At 55.6% G+C, this 22,759-nt stretch overlaps 1 protein-coding gene across 1 annotated transcript in view; it reads left to right on the top strand.

Moving 5' to 3' along the window:
• SCUBE1 (signal peptide, CUB domain and EGF like domain containing 1) overlaps positions 1 to 22,759 on the top strand; it is a 153,491-nt gene that overhangs the window by 73,883 nt on the left and 56,849 nt on the right. The window contains exons 4-5 of the mRNA XM_004379994.1: positions 13,365 to 13,490; positions 18,239 to 18,355. Of these exons, the coding sequence (XP_004380051.1) occupies positions 13,365 to 13,490; positions 18,239 to 18,355 (243 nt within the window). The remainder of the gene's footprint in view (positions 1 to 13,364; positions 13,491 to 18,238; positions 18,356 to 22,759) is intronic.

The raw sequence follows: 22,759 nt of genomic DNA, 5'->3' as shown, positions 1-22,759 counted from the left end.
CCAATAAGCAACATCATGATAAACGGAGAAAAGATTGAAGTTGTCAAGGATTTCATTTTACTTGGATCCACAATCAACGCCCATGGAAGCAGCAGTCAAGAAATCACACAAGGCATTGCACTGGGCAAATCTGCTGCAAGAGACCTCTTTAAAGTGTTCAAAAGCAAAGATGTCACTTTGAGGACTACAGTGTGCCTGACCCAACCCTTGGTGTTTTCAGTCACCTCCTATGCATGTGAAAGCTGGACAATGAATAAGGAAGACTGAAGAAGAATTGATGTCTTTGAATTATGGTGTTGACATAGACTATGGAATATACCATGGACGGCCAGAAGAACAAACAAATCTGTCTTGAAAGAAGTATAGCCGAAGGGCTCCTTAGAAGCAAGGATGGCGAGACTTCATCTCACATACTTTAGACATGGTTATCAGGAGGGACCAGTCCCTGGTGAAGGACATCATGCTTAGTAAAGTAGAGGGTCAGTGAAAAAGAGGAAGACCCTCAACAAGATGGATTGACACAGTGGCTTCAACAATGGGTTCAAATATAGCAAGGATTGTGAGGACGGCGCAGGACTGGGCAGTGTTTCCTTCTGTTATCCATAGGGTCGCTGTGAGTTGAAGGCCACGTGGACGGCACCTAGCAACAACTACCCTGCAGCCCACAGCTGCGGTCAGTCTGTCCTGCTTCAGGTCTACCCCTGCGTGCAGCCCCCTCACCCTCCCTCAGTCATCAAGCTCTCTGGGCCTCAGTGTTCTGATCTGTTAAGTGGGAATGTTACTGTGACATGGGGAGAGTGAGTGAGAGCACTCACAGTGCAGGGGCCAGACCTGCACACAGTCCGCACTAAATAAATGTGCACAGCTGGTATCACCGTCCTCTCCCCAGCCCATTCCCCACGGCTGTGCGGAGGCTCCCCGGCAGGACCAGCCCCTTCACAGGATGTGGAGCCGTGTTTGTCTTTCCCTGCAGAGCCTAGACCGCTCCCAGAGCTGGGCCAGCGAGGCTCCTCCCACCACCCGCCAGGGCTCCCGCCTTTCCAGTGGCTGTAATTTCCTATTGATGAGGTGGAGGGTGGAGGGGAGGAAATCCTTCTCCCCAGTCTAGCGGGGAGGGCTGAGCCAGTAATTGTTCTTTTCTCCGTGCTCTGCCGTTCCCAGCTTGCCTTCCCTTCCCGCGTGTTTAAAGGACATGGATGCGGAAAATTATGTTATTGATGAAGTTGCCATAGCAATGACCCTTGGGAAGCACACAATCCCGCTTTGTTATCTCGGGCTGGGGGCGAGGAGGAAGGCCCAGCTCCTAAGTACAAACAGATTGCCCCTGCCCCTCGTTCCCCTACTTTGAATGCATCCATGAACTTTGCTTTGCAGACGATGCACACACTGACTGAAGCCGGGCGGGTTCTCCACCGGGTACCTCTGGGCACACAGTAGTGGAGCGTCTAAAAATGCTAGAAGGCCTTCTGGGAAAACAGGCCAGGGTGGGAAAGGTCACAGGGCCCAGGGAGGCACTAAAGGGGCGGGGGTGTCCAGGAGGGGGCCGAGGGCACTGGGGAGAGGGAGGCATGGCCCAGGGCCCTGGCCCTACCACCAACCCATGGTGTGGTCCCCAGCAAGTCTCTCCCACAGCCATCGAGCCTCCGTGCGCCTGTTTGTAAAACAGTGTGGCAGTGCCCACTGTTCACGAGAGTATAGCCAGAGCTCAAGTACCATACACACATCTTCCTAAAAACGCTGGGCAAGCCCTCTCCCCCACAGCCGCCGCCCTCCCGTCAGCAACTTCGTCCCTTTCAGGGTGCGGGCTACAGCCTCCACACTTGCTTGCCAGCTCTGGTCGGGCCCTCCAGGTTATCTCCACGCAGCCTCTGGAGATCTTTCTACAAGTGCAACCATTGCTCCCCTGTTTATACTCTTCCCGCACTCCCCCCTCAGCTGCACCCCCTCCCCTAGAGAAGGGAACACCAGTGAGGGAGGCCCAGGAGTGAGGCTCTGATGTCCATTTTACACATGTGGAAACTGAGGCTCAGAGAGGTAAGTGAATCACCAGCGTCCCGCAGCAGGTGGCAGGGTCCAAACTTGGACCCTGGTGATATGGTGGCCACCCTGCCGTCTCATTGCCCGCCCATCCTAGGCTGAGGAGACAGTGATATGGTGGCTACCCCACCGTCTCCTCATTGCCCGCCCGTCCTCAGCTGAGGAGATGGCCATGTGGTGGCCACCCTGCCGTCTCCTCATTGCCCGCCCGTCCTCAGCTGAGGAGATGGCCATGTGGTGGCCACCCTGCCGTCTCCTCATTGCCCGCCCATCCTCGGCTGAGGAGATGGTGATGTGGCCACCCCGCCGTCTCCTCATTGCCCGCCCGTCCTCAGCTGAGGAGACGGCGATGTGGTGGCCACCCCGCCGTCTCCTCATTGCCCGCCCGTCCTCGGCTGAGGGGACGGCGATGTGGTGGCCACCCCGCCGTCTCCTCATTGCCCGCCCGTCCTCGGCTGAGGAGACGGCGATGTGGTGGCCACCCCGCCGTCTCCTCATTGCCCGCCCGTCCTCGGCTGAGGAGACGGTGATGTGGTGGCCACCCTGCCGTCTCCTCATTGCCCGCCTGTCCTCGGCTGAGGAGACGGTGATGTGGTGGCCACCCCGCCGTCTGCTCATTGCCCGCCCGTCCTCGGCTGAGGAGACGGTGATGTGGTGGCCACCCCGCCGTCTCCTTATTGCCCACCCATCCTCACCTGACGAGACAGCAATGTGGTGGCCACCCTGCTGTCTCCTTATTGCCCACCCATCCTCAGCTGAGGAGACAAGCAGCCGACTTTGCAGAATGCAATTGGATTTGGATGGATTGGATTCGATTAGGTCCGACCTGGCGGGCAGCCTGGCTGCCTGGCACTGGGGCCCTGAAGGACACAACTTCTGGGAACGACTGAAATTATATCTCGATTCCCCTCAAGGAGGGGGAATAAACAGAACTTTTTGCTGAGTTGGTCACTCAGGTTACTTCCCCACATCAGGACGAGGAGCTAGGCTGAGGGAGAGGCTGTGCTTGCAGGCCCCCTCACTCTGCATCCCCCAGAAGCCTGCTCTGGGCCAACCTGGCGCAGCCTCTGGGGCTGGGTGTGAGTGGACTCGGCCCCTTCTCTTGAGGAGCCGACAGACTGGCATTAGTGGAAGCAGTCTGCCACCTGGAGCTGGCCAGAGAGGGCTGGCTGCCTTGGGGGAGTTGGGGTGGCCCGGGGGACTGCTTCCCAGGCCATGGCAGAGGGCAGAGCAGCAGACCTGCAACATCCCAACAGGAAGCCCAGGACCAACAGGAAGCCCAGGACCAACAGGAAGTCCAGGTCAGACAGGAAGCCCAGGACCAGCAGGAAGCCCAGGACGGACAGCAAGTCCAGGTCAGACAGGAAGCCCAGGACCAGCAGGAAGCCCAGGACCGACGGGAAGCCCAGGACCGACGGGAAGCCCAGGACGGACAGGAAGTCGTGGTCAGACAGGAAGCCCAGGACGGACAGGAAGCCCAGGACCGGCGGGAAGCCCAGGACGAATGGGAAGCCCAGGACCGACAGGAAGCCCAGGACCGCTCTGAAACAGAAATGCTTTCTTCTAGACTCCTTACATGCCCTTGGGTTCACCTTGCCCCATCAAATCTCCCTTTGCCCGTGGGCCTACTCCCAGTAGTAGCACCTCCAGGAAGGAACCAGGCTGGCTTTCCCTGCTGTTAGCCCCCCTGCCCCTCAGCACAGCCCTCCCTGTGAGAGGCAGCACGGGGGGAGAACTGCAGCTCCCCTGCCACAGGCACAGAGGCGCTCCAGAAGGTGGGGCGGGTACCCTTTCCCCTGCCCCAGCCTGCACCACCCCGTCCCTGTGATGCCAATCACCTCTCTTTTTAGTCTTGGGGTCTCTTAAGTTCATAAACCAGAGCTTCCCAGAGGAGCAGGAGGGGAGCTCCTCAGGACGCCCATAAGTGTTACACGTGAGGGGCATGTGTTCCATGGGTTTCGCTGCAGTTGACTGCAGGATTTCTTTGTGAATTTCCTGCATCAGGCATCCTGGGTCTCACAGAACATATAATGGGCATGCCACAACAGTGGGTTCAGAATTCTCTGTTTTTCTCACCTTGCCCCTAAAATAATAGTAAGTTTGATCTGTTCTCAGATTGAGTAGCTTTTCTTTCTTTTTCTCTTCCTCCTTCCTCTATCCTTCTCTACCCTTACCCCATCTTTCACACCCTCATTCTTCTTCCCTCCCTCCCTCATTCCTTCCTTCTCTCCTTCCTTCCTTCCCTCCCTCCCTCCCTCATTCCTTCCTTGCCTCTCTCACTCCTTCTCTCCTTCCTTCCCTCCCTCTCTCCCTCTTTCCTTCCTTCCCTCCCTCCCTCCTTCATTCCTTCCTTCCCTCTCGCCTACCTTCCTTCCCTCTCCTTCCTTCCTCCCTTTCTTCCTTCTTCCCTTTCTTTCCGTCACCATTTGCTGAGCCCTAACTCTGAGCCAGGCCCTGTGCTGGTTACTTGGGGTACTGAAAAGAATAAAACACAGATCTCCTCACAAGGAACCTGTGGTTGGCAGGATCGAGAGCTACTTAAACAACTAGCCTGATTTAAACTCTTTCGTTACTGTTAGATTAATGGTATGTTGTTGTCGTTAGGTGCCATGGAGTCAGTTCTGACTCATAACGACCCTGTGTACAACAGAACAAAACACTGCCTGGTCCTACACCATCCTCACAATTATTATTATCTCTGAGCCCATTGTTGCAGCCACTGTGTCAATCCATCTCATTGAGGGTCTTCCTCTTTTTCGCTGGCCCTCTACTTTACCAAGCATGGTGTCCTTCTCCAGGGACTGTTCCCTCCTGATAACATGTCCAAAGTATGTGAGACATAGTCTCGCCATCCTTGCTTATAAGGAGCATTCTGGCTGTACTTCTTCCAAGACAGATTCGTTTGTTCTTTTGGCAGTCTGTGGTGTACTCAATATTCTTCACCAACACCATAATTCAAAGAATTGACATTTTTCTTTGGTCTTCCTTATTCATTGTCCAGCTTTCATATGCGTATGGGGCAGTTGAAAACACCATACCTTGGATCAGGTGCACCTTAGTCTTCAAGGTGACCATCTTTGCTTTTTAACACTTGAAAGAGGTCTTTTGAGCCCTGGTGGTTTAGTGGTTAAGAACTCAGCTGCTAACTAAAAGGTCAGCAGTTCGAATCCACCAGCCGCTTCTTGGATACCCTATGGGGCTGTTCCGCTCTGTCGAAGCCATCGGGTTTGGTTTTTTTGTTGTTGTTGTTGGACCTCAGAGGAAAGGCATTATTCTGGTCAAGGTGGGTCCTTTTTGAAATGCATAAGGCTCAGCAGACCAGAGTTAGAACCTCATTGTTGTGTAGGCTGAGCACTCTATTAGGTGATACTTCCTGGATGTGTTAGCTTTGAGAACTTTTGCCTTTTTTCCTTTATTTCTGTGAGATAAGGCTTGAAAGCGTAATTATGGCTTTTCTGTGTGATAGCTGGGGAGCCCTGATGAGTTTGTTTTGGTTTTTCTGTGTCATATTTGGAAAACCAGAGTTTCCTCATGTAACTTAATGGAAAGGTGCCCGCAATAAATTACCTATATAGCTCTCATTGGTATATTGTCGTACCACAGAGCAGTGGCACCACAGGGCCACTCGCCTCATTGGTGGTTTATATTACCAGATCATATTTCTCAGAATCCATATTACCAACTAAAAATTTAAACAAGCTCAATTAGTAAGCATGCATTCCAATAGTGAAAACGCATGCCATGAAAAAAAGAAAATTAAGGAGAAAAAAAAGCAGCTGTTGCCGAGTGGAAACCCCAGGTTCTACTCTTCGCAACTTGTCTCAGCCAATAAACGAGACCGAGGTGGGAGAGTGGAAAGGCATCTTCATTTCATTGCACAAGGAAAAGAACAGTCGGGGCTGCTGCCACCAAGACTGCTCAGCAAGGGCAAGAGGGAAGGTTACTTTTAAGGGGGTTACAAGTAGGAAGTTCATACAAGTTACATCAGCAACATTCTTAATCATACTATGCAGGTGCAGTGGGGTTTACATATAACTTCGTGTATCGCGTTTCGAAAATGGCGGTTAAACTCCATCCAGAGGCAAGAAAGTTAGTATGTATAAGGTACTTAACGAGCTAAAATGTTGTCTTGAATGTCAACACAGCATCTAAACTGGTTTCCGTCAATTTCCTCTAGTTTCAGGCAGCAGTTAAGGAGGGGGGAACCAGGATTTTAATGTAAAGCTACGGGGTATACCAAGCAAAGGAACCAGGATTTCAATGTAAAGCTGCGGGCTGTGTCAAGCAAGCTGCTTGAGGCAGTGAAATTTTCTGCAGCCTGGGGCCCTCTGTCTTATAGTAACGCAATTTAATACAAGGCAGAAAAGAGTGAAGTAGAAATGAAGGTTGCACACTGTGGATGCTTTAGTAACAGTCATACTTTATTCAGATCCCACTCTGTGCCACACACTATACATATTTATCTCATCTGAGCTTCACAGCAACCCTCAAAGGTAAAGATTAGCATAGCCTCATTTTACAGCTAGGAGAACAGAGACCCAGAGAAGGTGGCCCAGGCAGAGGCACAGGTACAGTGAGGCAGGCCCAGCCCCAGGCCCCCCTTTGGTGGCACAGTCTTCCCTGAGGGTCCTTGATGGTGATGAGCCAATGGCCAGGCCACCTTGTGGGCCTAGGACCTGGCCTCTCTCCTGGGGCCTTGTCGCTCATTCACTCAGTAAATGTTTGCTGAGCATCTGCTGTGTGCAGCCACTGCTCCAGGCACTGGGGACGGAGCAGTGAGCAAGACAAGCCCTGCCCTCAGAGAGCCACAGTGTAGTGAGAGAGGACAGCAGGGAGTGGCCCAGGAGTAAATGCATAGCCGCACCCTAATCAGGAGGTGCCCAGAGATCCATGGGGACCTGGGGGCCACCCTGGTCTGCGGGGTCAGGGCGGCTGCCCCCAGGAGAGCTTGCACGGCCAGGCAGAGTGAAGAGGCCTTGGTTAGCAGAGGGGCCGTCTTCCAGGCCGAGGGCCGGTTAGCAAAGAGACTGGTCTCCCAGGCCAAGGTGGGGTTAGCAGTGGCCCGTCTCCCATGCCAAGGGCCGGGGCAGGTGAGGCAGTGTTTGTGGGGAGCCTCCACACAAATTTCCTGGTGCCCTCGCAGGCTTCTCGCCCAGGCAGTAGCCTACAGTGGCCGAAGGCCTGAGTCGGTACTCCGAGAGCAGGCAGGCCAGGGCGCTGGAGACCAAGGGGATCCTAACACATGCCACTGGAGAGCCCGAGCTGTTTGCAGGGGCTAGAGCAGTGGTAGGGCCAGTCTGAGCCGAGGCTCAGTGCACCTGTGACCTGAGTGCCACAGAGCCAAGGGCCGGGGCTGCACACTTAGGGCATCCACTTGACGTCTGTGCTTTGTGAGGGGCTGCTGGAGAGCGTCACACAGCAGGTGCATTTGAACTGGCCATGAATTGTAATCTTTTCCGTCTGAGGTCAATTCATAGAGACAGGCAGCCGTTTCTTGAGCTCACTCTGCTGCTGCCTAGTTCTGTTCCACCCAGAAACTCTGCCGCCAGGCAGCCATCTGGGCCCCACCGAGTGTAGCCCAGTGACTCCAGGGCCAGAGAGCCTTGACTGGGAGCCCTGAGGCCCCTCTCACTCTCCTTGTCTGGGCCTCACTTTTTCCACCTGTAGGATGGGTGGACGGGATGGTCTCCAAGCACCTGTCCAGTGCTGACCTATGTGGTTCTGCCAGGCACGAAGTGGTGTTTTCATGGCCTGCAGACGCCAGCGCTGCCCAGGGTGGGGTTGAAATTGGTGCAGGCCCCCACGTCCATAGCTGACAGAGGGGCTGAAGTAGCAGCAGAGGACACCACATCCCCCCCACCATACCTCCCCCAGGCTGGGCGGTTCGAGACATCTTTGGAGTGGTGGCTGGGGTCGTTTTAGAATGTGATGATGGCACTGTAGTGAACACCCATCTTGGGGAGCAGGTGCCTCTGAAAGGGTCACCCCCAGGTACTCAGGCTGACCACGCTCCCACCTCCCGCTGGCCTCAGCCCTGCAGGGTGGGAACAGCTCCCTCTCGCCTGACTCGGTGGAGCTGCTGTTCCCGGCTGCCCACTTTAATGGGGCCTTCCTGCTGGGCTGGGAAGAAAGGGGCCAGGACCTCTGCCCAGACCCTCCACATCCCCTCACTTCACCGCGCATACACCTGTGTCCCCTCCAGGCCAGGACCTCCGTGAGACAGTGAGGACACTGCCCAGCCCTGCTCAGAGTCCACCGGAGAGCAGTCCCCACAATCAGTGCTAGGAGGGAGGGGCCAGAATAGGTCCTGACTAGCCTGGGGGGCCAGAAAGGCTTCCTGGAGGAGGAGGCAGTGGTGTGCGGCCCCACAGAGCAAGCCGCCCCTTCTGGGTTGTCACCACCAGGAGACCTCCCATGCAGCCTCTATCCAATGCAGGTGACAGAACGAACACCCCTCAGCCTAGCGTAAGCAAGGGGGTGATGGCGCAGGTGCCTGGAGACCCCAGGAGCAGCCGTGGCTGCAGGCCGAGATGACCCCCAGGAGTTCAAACCGTTGGTCGAGAGGCTCTGTCCGCCTCCTCTCCCCCTCGTCTCCCTCTCTCTGCTTTCCTCTGTGAGGGCTCTCTGGCGGATTCTCCCCATGTTCTTGTTTGGTTTGGGAAAATATAGTTTTTTAATTTAAAAAAAAAATAACATGTTAACATGTAATGAGTTTTTTATTAATATTTTCAGATAAATTGATAAATATCAATTTCTCTTTTAATTTCTGGTATGGTAAATGTTGATAGATACAGCACATGAACACCCGAACAAGCACTCTTGGGGTGCCTTTGGAATCGTTCAGGCCGTCTCGAGGTCCTGAAGCCACTGCGCCAATGCTCACCAGCCTGTCCTTAGCCCTCAGCTGGAGAGAAGGGGGCTCTGGGTCAGGCAAGAAGTCTGAAGGCTGCTAGAAGAGAGGCAGGGCACTCTGGGGCCTGGTGGGGATCCCGTCCAGCTCCTCACTTGATAGCTGAGGGAGAGAGGACCCATCACCACACCTCTGCTCTGCCTCGGGGACTTCAGGTAGAGGTAGAGGCCTCGTCCTTGTCTTCCACAGTTGACAAGAGATGGCCTGGGGTCACCCTTCCTGGCTCGGAGATGCCATTGCTGAGCGTCCCGTTGACTTTGGTTAGAATGCCAGGTTACTCCCCCACCTTCTCCTTTGCCAGCAGAATGACGCCAACACCTTGGCTCATTCTTAAAGTCCAGATTCTCCTGAAGAAAGACCACCTGGTGGCAAGCCCATGGCTTGGGAGAAAATTGAGTGATTTTGACAGCTCGATACTCTGTCTGGTAGCCACCAAGGTTCAGGGTGGCATCAACTCCCAGTGACTGATCTGTGGTTGGCGATGGTTATCGGGAGTTGTGATTCTTTGGGAATGGAGATTCAGTCTCCCTCTTTAGCCCTTGTAATCCTGAGCGACACAGGGGCCCGTGGGCTCTTCTGAAGCACAGGTCCCCTTTGCAGCACTGCTCTCCTGTGCTGGCGTGGGGCAGTCCTGGAGAATGAGCATGGGGTGGTGGTGTGGGGAGGCGCAGGGTGTAACCCAGGGGCCAGGAAGTTCCGTGGGGCTGGTGGAGTTCGAGACAAGTCTGAGATTTCATTTATGGAAGCCTGGAGAGGGTCGTCTGGGAGGAAGGAAAGGCAGAGCATGGGGAGAGATGGGACACTTTTGGGGAGTGGTCAGCATGCGCTGTGGGATTGCTGGCACATGGAGTGTGTGTAGGAGGCAGTGGGAGATGCAGCTGGGAAGAAGGCTTGAACGCTAATTCCTGTGTGTTCTATGGGCACTAGGGAGCCACAGAAGCTATGTGAGCAGGGAGTGAGGGGTGGCCCTGGGCTCTGAGCTCACCACTGACAATAGCATTCACTGTGGTCAGGGAAGGTCCAGTGGTGGTTCCGTGGTAGCGTTCTCACCTTCCCTGCAGGAGAAAACCAAACCAAACCCATTGCCATCAAGTCAATTCCAGCTTAATTCCTCAGCCACCACCTGTCTATCAGTGAAGGCTCATTTATTGCTATGATGCTGAACAGGTTTCAGCAGAGCTTCCAGACTAAGATGGAGTAGGAAGAAAGGCCTGGTGATCTACATCCAAGAAATCAGCTAACGAAAACCCTATGGATCACAGTAGTCTACTCGCATTGCGTTTGGGGATGGCACAGTGTTTCGTTATGTTGTGCATGGGATCGACAGAGAGGCCACTTGGTGGCCACCACCCACTGGCCAAACCCTTGCCTGGGTAGGAGTGTCTCTGGGGACCTGATGAGAGACTGAGTGTGTCTCAGTGGCCCGAGAGACTTCTCCTCCTAAAAGCCTCTTCTGAAGCGGGGCTGTCCAACCCAGCCAGGACACCAACCTTCAGAAGTCACTGCCTCCATAGAAAAATCTGGTCTCAGTTATTGAGTACCTACCTACCTATAGGGTTGCTGTGAGTCGGAATTGACTCGATGGCAACGGGTGTGTGTGTGTGTGTACCGTATCCCTGGCACTATCCTGTCTGGGACCTGATTTAATTTGCACACCTACTCTGTGAGACAGAGGTTATCATTCCAGTTTTATAGATGAGGCTCAGGGAAGTGAAGCATTTTGCCCCAAGACACACAGCTAGTAAAGAGGCCAGACTAATACCCACGCTTTAGGACGAGCTCTCTAAGACAGTAATGTGGTAGCGCTGGCCTGTATGGGCTCGCACATACGTATCTTTCCAACTGTGCCTTCAGTGACATCTCCTTGGTAGCTTGGTCGGAGTTATTTACACCACGGCGATCGGCAGATGCTACAAAACAGTCCCCACCCCCACCCCAGAGCTGGTTGTTAAAAAAGCCTTTCCCAGCACACCACTGTCTTTCTTACACACCACTAAAGTCTAGACCCTCAAAAAGAAAGGTTGCCTGATGGGAAGTCCATGGTTTGGGAGCAAATTGAGTGATTTTTAAAGCTCTGACTCAGGCATCAATGCCTTTTTGGAATCTAGAAGTATGAACTTGTAGTTTTCTGTGAGAGCACAGCAGTGAAGTTCTTCACTGGGCCAGTTGTTGGTTAGTTAGCTATACCCTAGGTCAACCCGACAGTTTAGTTTGAGTAAGTGGGAAGATCAGGATGAAAGAATAATAAGAGTAATACAATCAACAATACAAACCTTTTTTTTCTTTTACCCTGTTTTAACTTCGGAATTTTTTCAAATCTTTATTATAGCTGCCAAGGTGTTTTTGTTTTGAAATGTATGTCCATTGTAGGTTTCCCCAAGCCATGCTTAAAGTGGAGGTCAGGATTGGTGAACAAGAGGCAGGCGTGTCCCTGGGGAAAGGAGGGCACCTGTCTAAGGTCCGTTCCTCCTCCTGGGCTGCTTGGCTCCTCATAGGCCCTCACGGGGAGGGGTGGAGGGGTGGAGGGGTGGAGGGGGAGGGGGAATGTGGGGGAGGCAGGTCACAGCCAGTGTGTTGGCAGACTCGGTGCTTCCCTTTCATCTGCCTTTAGCCTCTTGATGGACTTGTAACCTACAACCTCTTGCCTGACCCCCGGCCTCATAAGTTCTGGAAACACCTCGCAAATCACCAGAAAGATAACCATCAACTGGGGTCAGCTGAAGGGGGTCTGAGCCGCTCCAGGCCCTCAGGGAGTGGAGATCCAGTCTGCTGGGAGTGAGGGGTGGGGAGGGCATGTCTCGGGAGCCACAGGTGACTGAGGAAGCCACCCTGATCACGCCCGTGCCCTCCAGGTGCGTCTCAGCAGAGTTCACGGTGGGCACGGACTAAGCAGGCGTGGACCCAGGCCCGGGGAGCCTTGAGGCCCTCTGCCAGATGGGCATGCAGCTCTGCGTACAGCGAGGCCTCTGGGGGGTGGAGGACAGGGATTTGTAGTCAGAGACCCTGGTTCAAGTCCTGAGCCCACGTGGGCCTTTGTGTAAATGCCTTCACCACAGTCCCTCGTCTGAAGGGGGCTGACCAAACCTGCCTCCACCAAGCTGTAGGGGGCAGAACGGGCACAGGACAGTTGTTACTGCCCGGGGTCGGGCACCACAGTGGGAGCCTGGGAGGGGAGGAGACGGGGATGAGGCTGGCTTGTGAAGGACTGGGCTTCCAAGTGGCCCGAGAACAAGCCAGAAAGGCCGCCGGAGAAGGGCTGGCCGCAGGCAAGGCTCTGTGTAAGAGACCTCGCCTGTAGCTGGAGCAGGCCCTCTTCAGGGTCAGGGTGGCCTGAGGGCGGGTCAAGGCCAGCCGTGCACCTAGGAGAAGCTCTGCTGTATGTGTCATCCCGACCCCAGGGATGCTGCCCGCTGGTCCCCTGTGAGAGGGGGCCTCAGAGGAGAGGGGCCCGAAGCTGCAGTGCGGGAACATTTTTGCTTTATGAAGTAGCATCTGCCAACACACGGGAATCACCTGCTAAGCGTAGGGATGCAGTTACGCGTGTGAGCGTGGACCAAAGGGCTGGGGTGTGCTGGGCCAGGTGTGCAGGGAGTGGCCAGAGGCCCGGCCGAGGCCAGAGAGGGCAGCTGGCCCAGCTGCACGGCTCTGCACGGGAGGTGAGGGTTCTGCAGTCCTACATGCGTGGCACGGACCAGGTAAGTTAGAGCCAGCACACGGGGGCAGCACAGGCCAGCGGTGTGGTAGTACAGGGTGGTCTTGGGGCTGGTCCATCTCTGAAAGCCACCGCCACCTGTGCTGTCTGCTGACCAGGGTCGGCAGCCTCTTGCATGCGAGCGCCGGCAAGGAAGGACGACGGGCCGACTGCCTTTGGGTGTGATCCCCGGAAGCAGACCAGGGCAGGGCGTTGGCACTTGGCTGCTGCGACCCATCCACCCTGGCCCCCTGACCGATCCCCTCTTCTCCAGGCCAGAGGGGAATCTCCCCCAAGTGGTTGTGAAATCCTTTTCACACTGAAAAGTGCTTCACATCCATCATTTAAAGGCCGGCCGCCACCATACCTGCTCCAGTGGGGCCAGCTCTGCCAAGTTCTGACTTAAAAGAGCCCACAGACTGTACCCCAGAACCTGCCTGAGGGCAAGGCTTTTCCTTGGTGGGTCCTGAAGTGTCACTTACAGCAAGGCTAACAGAGCGAGGCCTGGCTGAACTCCTGAGCCCCGTGTCCTTGGTGTCTTGCTAAGGGATCCCCACCTGGATGGCGGGCATGCCCCTGTGTGTACCTGCAGGCGTGTGCCAGTGGCAGCCCGAGAGCATGCCACGTGGCTGTGACATTCCACTGCCTATCTCTTTTCAGTCTGAAATCTTCTCTGCCTCCTCTTTCCCCCATCCCAACCCCTTTCTTGTCTGTCTTTCTCTGCAGAGGGCATGAACTGCATGAACAAAGACCATGGCTGTGCCCACATCTGCCGGGAGACGCCCAAAGGTGGGGTGGCCTGCGACTGCAGGCCCGGCTTTGACCTTGCCCAAAACCAGAAGGACTGCACACGTAGGTAGATGGAGGCAAATGGGTCAGACATCCCCACGTGTCTCCTGCCTTTGCTCCGAGGGGGTCCATCCAGTGCACTGGACACTGGGCAGGGAGGGCTCCTAGTCCCTTGGGTTGGAGAGAAGGGCAGGGCCTGCTGGAGGGGCCTGGGGAGGCACAGGGGACAGGGCTCAGAGCCCTAGGCTTGGGGTCTTCCCCACCCAGCGTAATGCCCTAAAGCAGCCCCAGTGGCTGGGCCTGCTACGACCCCCTGCCAGTGCTTGTGGCAGACTTACTCCTGTCTCCTCAACCCAGTAAAAATCGGAGTTGAGACGTGCTGGTCCCTGAGTCTAAGCTCCCTGACAGGAATGAAGAGGCTATGGTACAAGAACTCTAACCACTTGGGTTCTTAAGGGGCTAGGGCAGCCCCTGGCAATGGGATATGGTGTAAAGAAGGAAGGGAACGTGGTTCTAGGCTGACCTTATTTCCAGGCTCAAAGATCAGAACTCATAGCCCAACCCCCGCAAGGCTGCTGCAAGGGCCCAGCATGTAAATGGTCATGTCCTGGGACACCTGGGTGGAACGAGGCCTGCTCGGAGGTCTGTCTGGGAAGAGTCTTCTCATAGGACTCACGCAGAGTACAGTGTCTGCTCGTGGTTACCCAGCTCCGTGGGAGGAGTGGAAGCAGGGAACCAACAGGACAGCAGCTGGACACTCAGCTCATCCTCCAAAGCTTCAGGCCCCGCACGACCTCCTGACAGCTGCCTGGGGAGATGGCGGTGCAGCCTCTCCCTGCTGAGCAGCGGGGACACCTAGACGGACGCAGTGCTTGCCTGTGTCTGCAAAGAGCAGAGCGAGGCTGTTGTAAACACTGACTGTACTCTGGCCAGAGACAGGTGCTTCACCCCAGGGCCAGTTTCCAATGCAGAAAAATGGGATGGAAACGTTCAGTTCCACCTTACGGTGTGGAAAACGGTCCTCACTTAGCTGATTGGAAAGGGGAGACCGAGGCCGACCAGCCTTCCCCACACCGTACTGTGGAGAGGACAGGTGGCCCCTTAGTCATGGAGTCTGTCAGTTGTCATCAGCTGTTTTTTGGACATCTCGTCACGTCATTCCCACCATGCTGTCCTCACGCAGTCCCCAAGGCCCCGGGACCCAGCTGCCTCAGGCAAGGTCCTGTCTCCAGGAGCTCACACCCCAGCCCTGGTTTCCTGAGTCATCCATTCTTAGAGGTGAAGATGCTTTCTTCTGCCCACGTACTGTCCGAGCTGGGGACCAGCCTCTTCAGGAGAGTGGGGTGTCAAAAATGAACTCACATAAGCTGAGGGGGTTGCAGTGGAGCTGCTTTGGGGATTTGAAAGTGGAGAGGCATGCATGCTGTCACCGAGGACGGGGCCAAACAGGGGCAGTCTCGACTGTTCAGTGCCCAGCTCCGGCCCTGTGCCGCCAGCCAGGCCCTCCTCCCCATTAGCTACAGAGAAGCCTCGCGTCACCTGGCAGCTTTTGGGACAGAGAGTGGGCAACCCCAGCTTTCCCAGTCCTCTCAAGTTGGGTGATCTAAGATTCTTCAAGAGAAAGACCAAGGTCAAGAATATGTGGAGTTGGTAGGCATGGGGACATTGCCCAAGGTTGGTTGAGCATCAGCTGTGGAGCAGGCACAGTGCTTGGTGCCAGAGGAAGAGCAGCGGGCATAGCACACGGGGAATGGCTGGGAGCAGCCACTCCATAATTCTCTCACAGCATCTGGGACAGAGGCTCTGAAGAGACAGTTGGTTCAGACAGCATCTCCTGAGGGGCCGATCTGGTGTGAGAAGAGGCAGGGCTCAGAGCAGCCAAGACTGCGTCCCCTCTCTCCTGACCAGCTATTTGTCAGAGAAGAGCTAAACCCTTGCTGGAACATTTGCTTGTTCAGAAGCAGCAGTCCCCCACTCCCCTCTGGGGTTTAGAGCCTGTGTTTACCTTACGACTTTAAGAGGCAAGAAGTGGGTGGCTGCCTACTGGGCCCGCCACGAAGGGACTGAACTGGTGGCTGCCCAGTCCGCTGGCATGGGTTCCTTCGGCCCAGTCCGCTGACGTGGGTTCCTTCGGCCCAGTCCGCTGGCGCAGGTTCCTTCCATGTGGTCAGTGCAGCAGGGTAGTGTCCAGTGAGCTCAGCTCTGAGACTTTCCCTAGAGCCCTGGAGATCACCAGAGGGCCAGAAGCTTCCTGAACCTTGAGGTGGGCTGCCAGTTGAGGCCTGGCTCGGCTACCCTCTCTGGGCCGTCAGGACCACAGGGGCTCTGCCCCAAATTCTCTCCTCCATCCAGAGCCCAGGACCCACTCCAGGGCCTCTGAGCACATGCACCCCTTTGTCTCCCTTGAGCTCAGGGCTCTGGTGTCTCTGGGTACAAGCTGCAGTAAGCTCGGTCCTCAGGGTCCAGGAGAGGCCAGAAGTCTGTGTGGTACAAGGGCCCTGTGTGCAGACCCCCCTCAAGTCATCTGGACCAGGCCTGGCCAGAGAGGCCGGTCCTCCTTAGTCATTATTCAGGGCATGGCCTGTCTCCAGGAACCAGGGCTCCAGAGGAAGAGCCTGCAATATTCACCGCCCTCTCTCCAGCTCCACCCTTCCCTCTCTGACATGGAGCTCTCCTCGGTGCCAGAAAGGCAATGGCTCGGCCTGTCTCTCCCCTCACGTGATCTGGGCTCCTGGGCAGGGCTCAGCTGCAGACCCCCAGGGCCCTGGGCAAGAGGAGCTCTTTCAGAGACTAGAGAAGGTGACCCCACCGGTGCCCAGTCTACCCAGGGTGCAGAGAAGGAGCCAGAGTGCTTTGTGCGAGAAGCCCCATTCACGTTTCCCGAAGCAGTGTGCGCAGTCCCTGAAATTTCACCCCTGGAAGTCAGTCCCTCCTTCGGATGGTCATTGGTCCCCTTGGGTTGCTGAGGACAGAGTCCGGGACACAGAGCAAGAGCCTTTCCTCATCAAACTGTTCCCACTTGACATGGCAACTGCGTGTGACCAGGCTGACCGAACCCCACCATCTCTCGGGACCAGCACCCCCAAAAGCCCCCGCTGTTGTTCTTTTGGTGAAAGGAAGAGTCCCTGGGAAATGCAGCCACAGAAGTCACTTGTGAGATGTTTGGAACCCTTCATGAGGAGTCGCCACCACACGACTTCCCCTCCAGTGTTGGCCATGCTCTGGATCCACCTGATCGCACGTTCTTAACTCAGACTGTAGACTCGGAATGCTTGGCCCCTGACCGTGACTGGTCTGAGGTTTACTTTTGCATATTCGGTCATCGTTAGGTTTTTGCCAAGTAAGTTAACAGTGCAGACAGAGTTCTGGTCAAACGGTTAAAGTTTCCAAGAAGACACCCTGCTGGCGCAGCGCTGGTGCTCCTCACATACCGATGACTGGCAGGCGGCCCTCCTTCTCCGTGTAGGGAAGCAGGGCCCAGAGAAGGCCTTCCAGAGAGATCTAGATCCCTTGCTTCCCTTGGGTGATATTCCTCAGCCTGCAAAGGGGTAGCGATGTATTTCCTTTTAAGTAAACTTGAATTTGTCATTTCTGCTTTTGGCTCAGCCTGCTTTCCAGCTGACCCAGGTTGCTGATGATAATTTTGGGACTCTGGGTTGAAGGGTTCCCGACGCTCAGGCACCGGCATTGCAGACTATGCAGCATGCCTTATTCTGGGCATTTCCAGAACCAACCCTCACATAGCATCTATTTGCATACATTTGTGTGAACGTTGTGGAGCTCGGGGGGATCGGGGCTTGGAGGAGATGGAGTTTGAGGGGGCTGCTTGGACAAGGATCGTGTGGATGTGCCCCTCCTCACGCCCCAACACAGAGGCCAAACAAGGAAAGCTGCATGAGAACTGAGGAGAGGGGTGTCCCCTCTCACCTTGCCCCCTGCTGATCCGCGCTGGAGTCAACAGATTTTGCCCCATTGAGACAGGCTATTGTAAAGTGCCCTTTGCAACTGAGGGGAGGATAAGATTGTCTAACTCACCAGACTGAGTCCAGTACAGCTAGATGGTGCCCGGCTACCACCACTGGCTGCTCTGACCAGGATCATAGCAGAGGGTTCTGGACAGAGCTGGAGAAAAATGTAGAACAAAATTCTAACTCACAAAAAAAGACCTGACTTACTGGTCTGACAGAGACTGGAGAAACCCCAAGAGTATGGACCCCGGACACCCTTTTAGCTCAGTAATGAAGTCACTCCCGAGGTTCACCCTTCAGCCAAAGATTAGACAACCCCATAAAACAAAATGAGACTAAAGGGGCACACCAGCCCAGGGACAAGGACTAGAAGGCAGGAGGGGACAGGAAAGCTGGTAATAGGAAACGCAAGGTTGAGAAGGGAGAGCGTTGACATGTCGTGGGGTTGTTAACCAATGTCATCAAACAATATGTGTTCTAACTGTTTAATGAGAAACTAGTTTGTTCTATAAACCCTTATCTAAAGTACAATAAAAAAGAAAAAAAAGATTGTATAACTCACGCCTTCACCCAGCCCCGTCGGAGCGTCTCAGCTTTGTGCCAGCTCTGTCCCAAGCCCGGAGGGCCCACACGCCTCTGTCCTATCCCGGGTCACTTCCAGGGAGTGAACGGTACCCCCCAAGCCCCTGGAGAGGCAGAAGGCCTGGGAGCTGTGTGTCTACTGTCCAGCCCTCACTTCCCTCCCCACCCCCAGAAAAGAAACCACCAACAAACCACCGAGAAACTAATCATTTTGCTGTCGTTCTGTTTACATGCGCGTGTGTGCACTTTGGGCCTAACTAGTAACCTGTAACCATGGGAACGGAGGCTGTCAGCACAGCTGCGAGGACACAGACACGGGCCCCACGTGCGGCTGCCACCAGAAGTACGCCCTCCACGCAGACGGTCATACGTGCGTCGGTGAGTAGGCCCCTCCGCCGCGCGCACCTTCCGCCACCCTGCCCCGCACAGAGGCACCACATGACCCTGAAATCTGCTAGCACCCTGCCGTGTCCCTATCTCCAAAAAGCAAGAAAATGAGCGCCCCCAGTAATGATAGGGGGCGGCAGGCATCCCAGGAGAAGCTCTCTGTGCAATCTCAGCCACACAAGACCAGGCTTCTCTGCTTCAGGCTCCCGGGAAGGGCTTGTCTCCCTCGGGCTTCCTTAAAATGGGCCTCGACTTGGCAGTGGTCCCAGGCAGGGTCCTTGGGGAGGAGGAAGGTGTGTGTCCCTATGGAGGGCATCTCTGTTCCTGAAGTGGAGGTGTCCCCTCCCTAAGACAGAGAGCACCCAGCCAGGCACCGTGGCCACCCCCGAGCAGGGTGAGTGCCCCCAGTGGACTGGAAAACCAAGAGGTTTCCTCAGAAATTGTTGTAAGCCTTCATTGTTTAAAACCCCGGGGAGATAACGGTGTGAATCGGTGTGGGGTTTGGGTGTTTTCAACTGCTTTTTACCCCAGCTAACGGGAGCTCTGGGCCAGAACATTCTCTCACACCCAAAGGCCATTCTTCCCAGGGTGCCCCCACCCGTCACCTCCCCTGTTACATGGAGCCTCGAATTTAGTCTCAGTCACCTCCTTTCTCCTGATCCATATTTACAAGGTAAAGCTAGTATATTTATGAGTATTTTATACCACAATCACTGGTGGGTTCCCCCCCCACTCAAAAATGCCAGTAATCCTTTTTTTTAACTGGTATTAAGAAAAAGAGGAATTTCAAAATTGGCGCCCACAGTTCACCTTCTTTCCTCTCTTCAGTGTTGGCGAACTTTAGAAACACAAAACAAGTCAGTTATCATGTTTATTTGAAAAGTTTAAAAAAAAAAAAGCCCACTTCCTGTGGACTTGGGCTATCTTTCTTGAGGTGCTTTCACGTAACAGGAAAGGATTGGTTAGCAAGCCATGGCCGCGAAGCCTGCAACACCCAGACTTGGCCGCTTCGTCTTATCCCTGTGTCGCAGGAGCGGGAGTGGACCCGGGGCTGGGGGTGGGCCCACCCGTCACGCCCTCGTCCCGGGTCCATGTCCCAGGGTGCTGCTGCCTGCGGTGGTTCTCCCTTCCTCTGTGTGGTCTCTTCTCTCGACAGCTGTTTTTTTATTTCATTTTACTCATTCCTCCTGCTTCTTTGGTGATGGTCCCTGATTGCCTGTCTTGTCTGATACCTGACGTTCAGTAGTGATTTCCGGAACCAAAAGCCAAACCAAACCAACCAATCAATCAAAAAAATTAAAAGCAAAACCCGGTCTCAGACCAGTGTCTCGATTGCAGCCTGATCCATCTAGAACCTCCTCCTCCCGCCTCTCTCCCTCCGCTGTCCTGCCCAGAGGCCCGCTGGGCCTTGCCCCGGCCTCCTCCCTGTCTGCGTACCCTGGAGGTCTCTCTCAGCTTTTGCCACCGTCGCTGGTGGGGCGCGCTCTGCCCACCACGGACGGGTGTGAACAGCTGCCGGGCCAGACACACGCCGGCCCTCTGTCTAACACATCTTGTCTTTGTGCACCTGACTCATCCTTTTTTATTTCCATTTTTTATTTCTTAATGTCTGCTGCATGCGACGGTCCCTGCTTAGATCTACCCTCTAAAGTAATGTCCCGAGCCCCTTCTGTCCCTCCCGCCACCCTTAGAAACCATTTTCCATGTCCAGCTGTTGCCGCTGCTTCCACTCCTGGCCCGGATGACAACCCTTTCATCTGGCTTTGCTCACTGTCAATTGGTTTCCCCCTGGGGAACGAGTGTCCCCACACATGTCCGACTGAGCAAATGAGCCTAGCCAGCTAACCCCACGTGGGCCTCCACAGGACGCACCCTGGTGTGGCTTTGTGCCCAGGCTACCGGCGTGCTTCCCTGCCGGCCCCAGGCATTTCCCTCCTGCTCGTTCCTAAAACCACTGAGCTCCCCGAGCAGCCCCTCACCGAGCATTTGAATGTGTAGCTACTCCTCCATAGACAAGCAGGCAACCAGCGCTGCCCCAGCCAACCCCTGGTCTCTCTGTCTGCTCCACTGGATTCCATGTCGTGCGTGTGTGTCCCTCCGTGCGTTTTGTTCTTAATTTTGCATGAGTGCTTGACAACGTCCTCGTGGCAGGGCGTCTGCTGCCCTGGGCGCACCCATCACCGGACCTCTCAGCCTGTCTCCTTGTCCTGCGCCTGCCTCTCCAGCCTGAATCCTGGGTGTCTGTGGCTCATGTCTCCGTAAGCACCATGCTGGCGCTTTCTGCTTCTCTGGCCCTCCGAGGCTCCAGCCTGTCCACTCGGACCTCAGCCGCCTTTGTGTGCAGCTCGGCCTGTGTCCCCTCTGTGTGCCGGCTCATCCTGTGGTCATCCCTCCCTCTCGCCCGCCCTCCCTCTCCCACCTGCCCTGAGTACCCCTTCCTGGGAGTAGCCCCTTGGCGAGGCCGCGGCGCGGGCCCGGCATGCTGTGTTGGCTTTGCCTGCGCCCCGCCGAGAGGCTGACTGTCTTGGGCCGCGGGAAGTGGGCTCTCATTAACCACCGGCTCCGTGTTTGTCCCTTACTTGTGTTTTAGAGAAGGATGAGGCTGCAATTGAGCGCTCTCAGTTCAATGCCACGTCAGTAGCTGATGTGGACAAGCGGGTGAAACGGCGGCTACTCATGGGTAACACTTTTCTCCACTTCCTTTGTTGTACTTGCACTTTTGTTCGTGTGCGCGCGCGTGTGTGTGCGCGCGTGTGTGCATGTGTGTGTATGTGTGAATGTGTGGGGCGTGTGCTGGCATGTGGGGCATCTGAGTGTGTGTGAGCTGGTGTGAGGGCTGCGAGCGTGTGGGTGGCGTGTTTGTGTGGCGTGTGGTGTGCCCAAGTATGTGTGGTCACGTGTGTCATGTGTGAGTGTGGGGAGCCCCGGGGCAGATGTGACCTCGCGTTTTCCTTTGTAAAGGGTTTACCCTCCATGAAACACGTTTGTTTCTTTGGGTGTGTGTGTGTGTTCGTTTGCAGCAAAGATCCCAGAGCCAAGGCTTAGTGGCCCCTGCCTGTAAACCTCCTGTGTTTACAGTAAATGCCCACATTTGTAGTTAGGGTCCCTGGGATCAGCAAAGCCACACCGAGGCTTGGAGGCAAACCCAGCACTGGTGTCGAACAGAGGTTCAAAGCAGCTAGGTCCTCTCCTGGGAGAGAAGACACCATCCAGCACCTCTAGTTCTCAGGGAAAGGAATCCGCCTCCTTGCTTCGTGGCTGGGGGCGGGGGTCTCTGAGACATCTGTCAGGTCTGTCCCTTTAGTAGTTGACGGGACTGGGACCCGAGAGGGAAGGACTGGTTAAGGTCATTTAGCACGTCCAGACGAAGAAAGCAAGACTCACACAGCTAGGGCATGAGAAAGCCCCCTCTGACCCTGAGGCTCCCCGACTCCGAATGACCCCGCCCCAGCCCGCTTTCCCACAGTGCCACCTTCACTTTCCCCCCTCAGCACCTGCCCGCGTGTCAGGTCTGTGGGGTCTGTGTTATGTCGGCTGTACTGTGAGCACTGCCTTCGGGGGCCGGACCTAAGTTCCAGGGGGGCTTGCCCAGAAGCACCCAGGTGAAGCTCAGCGTGTCTTGGGGACCTGCTGGCAGGGCTGACCCTGGGGCCAGCGTGAGGAGAAAGAGGGAGAGGAGGAAATGACCCAGCCTGGACATAGCGCTCAGAAAGGCCGTTCTGCCCCTGCCTTCATACCTCTGTCTCTTGGTCCCTCGCTCGGCTCCCCCAGTCCTGGGGTGTGGCCTCTGCATGGTGCCAGCTCCCCAGGAGCCTCCTGAACGCAGCTCTCGTCTGACCAGATTGTCACACCTTCTTTATGTCACTCTGAGTGCTCGCAGCCGCCCTGGCAGCTGTGGGGTTGTATGGCACATTTCCCATCCTCAGAGGAGGAAACTAAGGCACGCTGGGGTACGCTGCCTTTCCCAAGGCCACACACAACCCTCCATAGCTTAGTTTAGTCCCAAGGTCCTGGGAGCTGTCTCGAATGTTGGGGGTCACAAGACCATAGAGGCCCGTGCCAGAGGTCCCTGAGACGTCACCAGCTTTGTGGGCCTGTGGACCTCCCAGGGAGGGTGCAGCCCTTGTGCCAGGAGCAGCGGCTGACCGTGCTCTGCCAAGCCTGACAGGCGCCACCTGCTGTCCAGGTGAAGGCACTGAAGGCCAGAGGGACACGCCCAGGCTGGGTGCTGCCTTTGCATGTGTCCCGTTGACTTAGGCATCTGGGTCGGCTTCGAACGGGCCAGAAACAGCAGAGGGAGCAGGCTTTGTGGTCCCAGCAAGCAGGTGTGACCAATACCCTCCAGGAAGGTATGAGCCAGAGCTGTGGGCTTTCTGGCTAGAGGTGTGTGATGGG

The sequence above is a fragment of the Trichechus manatus genome, unplaced genomic scaffold (assembly GCF_000243295.1).
Source record: "Trichechus manatus latirostris isolate Lorelei unplaced genomic scaffold, TriManLat1.0 scaffold00069, whole genome shotgun sequence".
NCBI lineage: Eukaryota > Metazoa > Chordata > Mammalia > Sirenia > Trichechidae > Trichechus > Trichechus manatus.
Note: the sequence above shows the minus strand (reverse complement) of the source record. Positions and strands in the feature narration are given on the sequence as shown.